Genomic DNA, 9531 nt, shown 5'->3' with positions numbered 1-9531 from the left:
TAGCTTTTTTCTGTTGAGACAGAAGTAGTGTCAAAGAAAGCCTTAACGTTGTAAAATGAGTCTGGCCCCATCAGTCTGTTCTTTGATGTTAAAAAAGGCCATTTACTTTTAAAGATGCGCATTTGCCATCATAACAATGAATGTATTGAGAATTTCGTGTTCCCTGCAACACTTCAAAGAACATTTAATTTTTCCTTGTATCTTCTAGAAACATGTACAGTAATAACTAGCCTCAGTTCTTTTTTTTTAACTACAAAGGCCTCTAAAATAATTTTAAATTGCAAGAGAAATAATCTTATTTTATGTTCATGAGATGAATTTTAACTCTCATTTCTTCATTAGTTTTTATGCTATAGTCATCTTACTTGAAGTACAAACAGGCAAAAGAGAAGGGGCATTTGGTTCTTTGAATCCTGTGGCATCTGCATGGTTTTTCATAGTCTCCTGTGTAATCTTGTTTTCAGGTGCTGCAACCTTTTCTTTTCCTTCTACTTTTAATAATGAGTTGGATGAAAGGGAAACTTGGACCTAACCAAAACAACACATTTGTTAATGTTTAACTGCAAAGTTCAGATATTTCAGTTTTAAACATGGCATGAAAATGCTCACTTGGAAACACCACCTAAAAATCCTCCAAAAGATCCCCCTAGCACTTTAAATTAAAACAAGAAAACAACCTCACAATCCACCTTATTTTAGCATTATAAAACAAAGACTCAAACTCTAAGTTCACTTGGAAGTGTCCCTGACACATGCTAAATTATCTGTGAGTGAGCTCACATTCTTATTACATGGAAGTTCATTCATGTACACATTTAGTCTACGGAGGGAACTTGAGAGGATGGGAAAAATCATAATTACAGAAGCTTTCAAGCTTAGCTTTTCTGGCACATATCTAAGATATTTCTACTGTTAGCAAAATTCGTAGTATTTCTACTTGTGTTTTCTACAAAAACAATATGGATGAATAGTATTTCTACTGGCATCAGGCTCCCAGTTAGCATTCTGGAAATCAATAGCTGGCAGTTTTCTTTCTGCATTACCAGCAAGAGGACTTTAAAGACTGTCAACAGTAAAAGTAAAATGATGTAAGAAAACAGACACAACTACTTTAGTGAGTGTCTTCTTTCTTGTATTTGATTTTGTTCTTTTCTAAGGTCTAAAAAGTATGCAGGGACTTTTAAAACTCAGGAAGTTTTCTGTCAGTTCTCTCACTTCCCACTCTACTTTGCCACTCAGACATTTTTCAGCTTACACTTACGTTATTAGGAATGATATTATTTGTTTGGCTGGGATGATCGACCTTCATTTCTGGATAAGAGACACTGGGCAATGACTGTGGACTTTGATGTACAGAAGAGCCACCTTTCAGGTAAACAAAAGCAAATTCCAAATCAGTTACATAAAGCTTAATATTGTGTTGGCTGATATCTATTCCAGTAAGCAAGAGGGAGACCCCAAGTTACCTGAAGAAAGACTTGATGGTAACACTGAAATCCAACTGCATGGCCAAACAGTCAGATAAAATCCCATCTGTACTGTCTCCTTTCTGAAATCATGCCCAGCACTGTACAAATATCTGTACAAATATTCAGATGGCTGGCCAAAATTGACAGAGATGAGGTAAAGCCAAGTTTTCCGTAATTATGATGCACACATTTTGGGAATAATCAAAGAAATAGGGTCTCTCTCCCTCCTAAAATTATTCTAAAAAACCCCAAACTCATATTTATTATGTGTGCAATCCTCTACCTTTACACAAGCATCAGCATAATGTGACTTGACTACTACCTTGTGAACTCAGCATTGATGTCTCAGGGGCCCCAGCACCAGATACTCCAGCCGCTGGTGGCACTGGTGAGTCAGCGTGTAACTGAAGAAGATACCCTTCAACTGTAGGTACTTCATCCCACTTCACTTGAAAAGAGTTGGTTGTAGCTCTAATCAGCTGTACCTGTGATGGTGCTGGAGGTTTCTCTACAAGAAACCAGTAAAACACAGACAGCAGATTTGAAATCGCCCTCCTGTATCAGTTTAATAAATATCTATACAATGCAAGCAAAATCAGTAGCTCCTTTTCCACTTATGTACAATATATACCCGATTCAACAAGAAACAGTTGTCAAAGTGCCAAGTCAGAGAAATACAAAGTGCCACTCTAGAGTGTTCAGAAATGCAGAACTTTTGATGCTTTGTTTTTTAATGGCTCTTCTGCTGCCAGTAAGCTTTTGGGTTGTACATACATTATTATGGGCACTTCAGAAACAAAGAGATCCTCGTCCTTTCCTGAAAGGCTGCATGCAGCTTTTTGGCTTCTAAAACTTTAGGTGTTCCTGGAAGGGATTCACAGAAGACTGTTTCCTTTTGGCTCACTCTCTGTAGCTAAAGTGAGCTTTCCCTCAAACTTCTTCCGCAGGGGCCAAAGCCCAGGCGTGATTCAATGGCAATGATCGGCTCCTCCCACTTGCCTCAATGCCTACCTAGGCTGTGCTTTCAAGCACATCCCTCCCCTGCTATTTTTTTTCATCTTCTCACCTTTCTGAATTAAAAAAAAAAAACACAACAAACACAAACCCCAAAACTAAAAAGCCCCACATTCTCCTACATGTTTCACGATCTCCAGCAACCATTCTCACGCTTTTGGTTGAGAGGGCAACAACTCCCTCCCAAAAGTACTTATTCTCTCTCCCTCTTTCCCAGTGTCATCTCAGCGTCCTCTTGTCAAATCAGCTACTAATGAGTAATTAGTGCTCTAGAACTCCCTTCAGCCCCAGGAACAATTTGGTTCTTTCTCTGATTGGACAGTATCTTTTTGCAGTCCAAGAAATGAGGAAGCAGCAGCAGCAGCAATGATCCCAAGAGAAGGAGGGGGTTTGGTAAACAAGAATAAGTAGCAGCAGAAAGATCACTAAGAAGAGAAGCCAAGAACCCCAAGTTTAGGTAAAACACCCCTTTAGCACTATCTACTGCTTATGGCATGCAATGCAGGATCCTGCCATAAAGTTTGTGATGAGACTTTAAACAAGCCTTCCTAATTTTTCTGTTTAACTGACAGCTGTATACATACATATATACACACATACACCTTCAAACAAGTGTGGCTTATTTAAATAAGCTTTAAAATTTATCTAATGGGAGTTGGTTTAGATGCTCTGATCATCAATGTTGCCAGCTTCCCAGTTATTAAAGAAATAGAGAACATTGTACAAGCCTCTTACTTATTTCTGACTCACCAGTATCAAGGTACCAAAGATCTTTGCAGCAAACTTGATTGTTCCAAGCTTTTCTGTAACCATCTCTACCACTCCAGATATACAGACGAGTGCCAACCGCTACAGCACAGTGTCCTGCTCTTGGCCCTGGTAACAAGTTACTTTTGTCCTCCTGGCAATCTGAGATCAGACCTATCCATTCTGTGGTATCTATCAAATGAAACTTGAAAAATTTAGTTTCTTGATGTTTTCCAAAACAAGCAATACAGATGTTAATACACTTAACTGCTGAGAGAAAATGAAAATAAATGACCTGTTTTTATAGTCAATTGCTTTCAGATTTGCAATACTATAAAGAGAAGGCCGCTTTCCAATTAGTTTGCAATGATCAATTAGTACAGGATGAATTTTCTGACCTCCGGTTGTCTCTTTTGGGCAAATATAAGATCAGAAGTTGAGGATTCAAGGATAGTACTATCACATTTAGAAAAAACTCATTTCAGGATGTGCCTCTTGTGTTCTTCTAAAAATGAAGGAATATTTATATTACTTAATATTAAAGTTGGTTAAAAAGATTTGCATCAGCAAACCTGCTGAATATTCAAAGAAAACTAACACTAATTAAAAAAATCACTTCTTAAGAAAGATGCAAAAAACCTGGTATCTTCTTTAGACGGCTAGGATTACAACTGTGCATCCTAAAATTTTTCTCAGGGTCCTCAAAATATTTGTTCTACTCTGTTAAGAAAGTATTAATTCAAAATGCCCACTCCCAGAAAGGCAGAAACACTGACCCAAATTAAGATAAGCAAATGAACCGGTACATTTCCATTCACCATCATGAGCAGAGATTTCACCTCCTGCTGACTGTGGAACCCATCCACCAAAAACATACATTCTGAAATATAGGAAGAGAGGGAAGAGGGAAAAAGAAAAGCCAATTAACATCCAGATTTGCTGCATGTGCTCTCTCAAACTAGGACAAAATAGAAAATGTTTAGTGCTTTACTGTTACGGTTTACAGATTTTATTTGTGACTACTCTCTTTAGCAAGCATTGCTGTGGCCATCTATTTCTCAAATTTTTGAGTAAGTTAACTGATTAAAAAAACCCACCCAAACAAAACCCCTTCAAACTCCTCAAACAACTTCACAAAACCAGAAGTTAATGCTGTATCTTTTTACTGTATCTTTTTACAAACCACCAAACTGCTAGCGCACTCCAAAAATCACACATTTACACAGAATTTCTACAACCCTTTACTGCAGACCTCTCAATAAACCATTCTAAAATTAGACAGTATCCAAGTCAGATACCAAAATTTAAAAACATAATGCAGGCTACAAACAATCAAAAGCTAAGCTGTTAGGTCATAAGATAAAAAGCTTTAACATTTGTTTCGCCCCTCGCCTCTCTTTCTCCTCATGCCAGCTTGTAAACTAACATTAAACGGACTGAAACTCACATTTAAAAGTCCATTTTATCAGTGTTATCTGCCTGAACAAACCATATTGGCAGGAAGCAAAGTAACGAGGAACAAACTACAGAAAAACTGGCCCACAAAAACGTGGAAAGGTTTTGCCTAGAACTAGTTCTACTCTCCAGGCAATTTCTTTGCGTAGCTTGTTCATCGTGTCACAGACACAGAGGCACCCAAGCTGGCTCTTGACAGAGCCAGCTCAGGTCCAGGATGCGCAAAGGTGCGTTAAAGAAGCTTGGAAAGCTGCCTGTGGCTTGGGCAGATTGTCCTGATGGATGAGAACACTGATAGTTTGACACGCTTAAAATGAACACTTTTTAATTTCCACTGAGGTAAGATAATGGAAGCAGAAGAGTACTCTACAGGGCTGATGATTTATGCTGAGCAGTAGTGGGTAATCATCATCATTCTCCTACTAGTTGTACCTTTCTAGAGTTGAGCTTTTAACAACAGACATACTTGTTTCCTATTACATTGGCCGTATGGAGACTGCGAGGCAGTGGTACTGTCCCTTTAGTTTCTGGTCTTGACCAGGTCATGGTTTCTAAAAGAAAAAATAATAAAAACCCTCAATAAATTTGCTACTGTATATTTAACCCCCTGGATTTTAGGAGGGAACACACCTCTAACATTCAACAAAACAAAATTTCACATTTTTAAGATGAGCACTTACGGAAGGCACAATAACAAGCACTTAAAGCTTCTGTTAAAACTCACAAGAAATAGTGACAAATTGTTTATCAGTTTATCAGAAAGATATATTATGGTTTCATTACTGTTATTGTTTGGTTATCAAAGTAACAGTCTTTAAAGCATTCTAAGGAAACAATCTCACAGTGTAACCAAAATCAGTGAGGATAATACAGGCAAACAATGCTGCATCTATTTAATTCCAAAAATTACAAGAGTTACACACTATGGTATAAGTCTCAATGATATCTGCACCACATCATGCCATCAATCATTACACGCCACAGTTTCTCCTCCTGGCCAGTAAGGCCCCTGCACTGATTTCTACTGGCAACTCAACTCACCTATGTCAAGCTCCCAGAGGTCATTAAGCCGACTGCCACACATCCCTCCAAAAATATACATCTTTGGACTTCCCAAGTCTTTTCTGCAGTATACAATGGCTGTATGAGATTCTCGGGGAGAGGGCAAGACCCCTTTGGTCACAGGAATACTCCAGCCGACAACGCCAGAACCATGTTGCAACTCCAGTTCATAGAAATCATTTAAATATCTAGGGTATTACCGTCAAAGAATGAAAAATTCACTTATAAGCAAGATTAAAAGTGAGCTTTAAATCCTGATCACTTTCAAGTACTATAGACTTCTGTCCTGGGAGAGTGTAGAATTTTAAAATCTCAAGACATTTGATGGTGTTGTGGACTGTACCAAAACTATATGGATTTTAAACAAAAAGAAACAAACTTTTATAACCTGTTGCCTCTAAGGAAACACGCTTTCATATCACACTTGATACACTATACTACATGAAAGAAACATTCAACATTGGTAACCAGCATTCTTAGCAGAAGTTAACTACATAAGGACAAACTTAACTGCAAAGTTGAGAGAAATGCAGGATGACATGGGACATGAGAGGTGAATTCCTCCAACCCTAAGGAAACGAAGGTGAAAAGAAGCTGCTTCTTTTCTGATGTCTTCAGGCTGGCCAGCAGACAATTAGCCATTTGTTGCTGAATCTATCAGCAAAGTTATTTTTAGATAATGGTCTGTGAATCTTGGCATTCACACAGATACCTCTTGTTTACTGAGCTTAAAATTGCCCATTTATAGCTCGGGGAATACAAGCACTCTGAATCACAAGCGAATGTAAAACTTCAGCATTATGGCACCATTTGCGATAATAAACGCAACTTCTCTTGTCACTTTACAAAATTTCCAGATGAATTCGTAGCTGTTTTCCACAGCATTATAGAGGAAAATTCCATTGTGAATTCCCTGAAGACTCATGAGTCTTTGCTGATTTAAGTAATTCTAACAAACAAACCATTCTTAAAAAAAATCACCCAAACTACTAGGAAAAATACCAAAGTCTACCCATTTTCAGCTCCACAAGTGTCAGAGCTGTCAGTCAGTGTTACATATTGTGGGATTAGCAGAAGAAATATTTAATCTTCTTAGCATATAAAAGCTTGACTGCCCAAGTAATCCAAATGTGAGTACTTGGTATGCAGGGCAGCCTCTCTAGAATGTTCCTCTTCAAAGTTGTCATATCTAGTAATTTATTTTTAAAGACAATGAATTCAAACCAAATCAACATACCTGGGAACGTTATTATTAGAATCCTCACTTTCATTTGCCAGGCCACCAAATAAATAGCACTTGTTACCATATAAAGAAAAGCTGTGGCCAAGTCGAGGACAAGGTGGTGATCCAGCGGAAGGAGCTTGAGGTTTTACTTTTTTCCAGAGCCATCGACTTGCCTTAAAGACACGAAAAATACATTTAGAAATATCTTAATTTATACTCATTCAGAGTCCACAGAATTCAGATAATATTAACACTTGTATATGTCTGAATTATTTTAATCTGAATGCTGGGCTTTTCTTAGGATATACATTAAAATGAACAGGTATCAGCTAACCTTCATAAAGTATAAAATATTTAATGCTTTATTTAGACTAGATGCAAGTCTCTTTTTCAAAGTTATTTAGATTTTCTCCATCTTTAGAATCTTTTATTTAAAGAGTTTATTTTTCCTGGAGCAGAGCAAAGCTCATGTAACATCTGCAGCTGGTCATATAAAATGCATTTGTTCATAGTAGTTGTCAAAACTGATACTTCTTCACATGTTTCCTACCTGCAATTCATATAAATCATTACTGTATCTTCCATATTCAACCATTCCTCCAAAAACTAGTATTCTGGTACCATCACAAACAAATCCATGTGCTGCACAGCCTGGAGGAATATCTCCCCTTACAGCAGGAAGAAACCACTGATTTGTAACTATAGGAGAGGGGAAAATAAAAAAAAAGAAAAAAAAAGAAAAAAAAAAAGAAAAAAGATTTCAAACACTGAGAAAGAAAGCGGAATTTTTAAACACCTCTGCTTTCTAAAGAATTACCTTTTACCTGTAGATAACTGTGCTTGTGCTGTTTAACACTAAGTTTTAACTGAATTAAAACTTTTTTTTTAATAAATGGAAAAGCAAATACCTCTATCAAACCAATGTTACTCCATACATGAATGAGCACATGAGGCCACTGTAACTAAGTCAGTTACCATGGGTCACCCAGTAATTTAATAGACTTGCCAAAAAAGAGGCTAATATGGAATGTAAATACAGTTCCACACAAAAGAGATAGCTACACCAACTCAGAGCAAGCTAGCCCTAGAAGTGGAATTATTAGAGCTACAGCAGCATGGCAGTGTGCCTGGACTTAATAGCCCCATTGAAAAACTAATTACACTGTTCTGGGACGAATGTTAATACCTACAGAGCACTGCACTGATACATAGGAGAGGAGAGGCAAATGGCAAGAACAAGAAGCAGCATATTGGTGTTTGAACTATTCTGGAATGAAAGAATTACAGGAGATATAGTGTCCTTTTTCCTAAGGTTTTTTTCCACAAGCACAGAGAGGCAAGTGTGAAATCCTCAGTGCTGCTGAGGATTAAGATGCCCTCATTGTGTGCCAGCTCCTCAGAAGTCATCGCACTCACAGCAAGAGCAGTGGATGACATTCCAAGCTCAGGCAGCCCAGGTCCCAACCCCACATCTTAGGTCCAGAGGGAAAAAAAAAAAAAAGGTCAGTTTGGGCCAAACACCCGTCTGGGAACTGGAACAATCGAGTCGTGATCCTTTCTGTCACTGCTGCAACCATTAGAACCTCTGTTGTCATAGACAGTATAACTGTGCTATCTAAAAGCTTTCTTTAGATTACTCATCAAAACAAAAAAGACTTTTTTTTTCCTCGTTCCAAAAGCGTGTCTGAGTACAGCCTATCTTTAATCAACCATGGAAAAATCAACTTGGAAAAATTCTATGAATAAACATTTTTCTCTCACTAAACTACCTCCAAAACATTTGTGCTCCCAGATTTTACCTCAAAAACACAGAGCAAAAATACCATCACTTTTTTTTTGTTTTTTTGGAGGGGGACACGATATGACTAATTTTTGAAAGATTCCTAAAAGCTAGCAAGTTAGAAGGCTAGTTAATATGCTGTCACTTGCTTGCTTTTGTTGCACAAGCAGCCAACACCGGCTGACTGAGAAGCACAGGTCAGTCCCCTAACTCTCCCATCTCAGTCCGAGCCCTGAAATTACACAGAAGTTTTCCAGCCTCACACAGCATCCTGCTCTGTAATGGCACATGCATCTAATCTTTCCCAAATAAAATCGGTCCTGGGCAGCCTCCTGCTTGGAAAGGCTCCCAATGATAAAACGTTCGCTTTCCAAACCAAAATTCCCGATTTCATCCGAGTTCTGCTCCCGTGGGCTGCCACCGGAGGGGAGAAGGGGGACCCGGGCACTCGGGGAGGGGGTGAGCCCGGTCTGTGGCCCCTCCCGACTTGCCAGGGGAGGCTCCGTGTCCCAGGACGAGGCGCTGGGAAAGCAGAAGAGATACCAGATTTTCCAGGTTTCTTTCTTTTTTTTTTTCTTTTCTTTCTTTTTTTTTTTCTTTTCTTTTTCCTCAGGATCATTGGCATGAACCCGGGCGCAGCACAACCCCGGGAAGGCCCTTCTCCCAGGTGTTCTTTCTTTCTCTCTCCCATTTCGGCTCCAGGCCTCAAGTCGCACCCGGGGAAGTTCAGGCCGGACATCAGGAGGGATTTCTTTACTGGAAGGCGCTGGAACAGGTTG

The 9531-nt window shown here is 38.8% G+C and overlaps 1 protein-coding gene across 1 annotated transcript; it reads right to left on the bottom strand.

Moving 5' to 3' along the window:
* Window positions 1–365: 365 nt before the first annotated feature.
* On the bottom strand, window positions 366–7665 carry LOC104267993 (host cell factor 2-like; the record flags this gene model as incomplete). The annotated part of the gene is made up of 9 exons (XM_009872286.1): window positions 7523–7665; window positions 6985–7145; window positions 5727–5935; window positions 5152–5236; window positions 4007–4110; window positions 3234–3422; window positions 1792–1977; window positions 1262–1365; window positions 366–528 (listed from the first exon to the last, which is right to left on the bottom strand). Coding segments are annotated over exons 1-9 (1246 nt in total), but the record flags the coding sequence as incomplete, so codon positions are not given.
* Window positions 7666–9531: the final 1866 nt, after the last annotated feature.

This window comes from Apaloderma vittatum, unplaced genomic scaffold (assembly GCF_000703405.1).
Source record: "Apaloderma vittatum isolate BGI_N311 unplaced genomic scaffold, ASM70340v1 scaffold41030, whole genome shotgun sequence".
Lineage (NCBI taxonomy): Eukaryota > Metazoa > Chordata > Aves > Trogoniformes > Trogonidae > Apaloderma > Apaloderma vittatum.
This window is presented reverse-complemented; position numbering and strand designations above follow the sequence as displayed.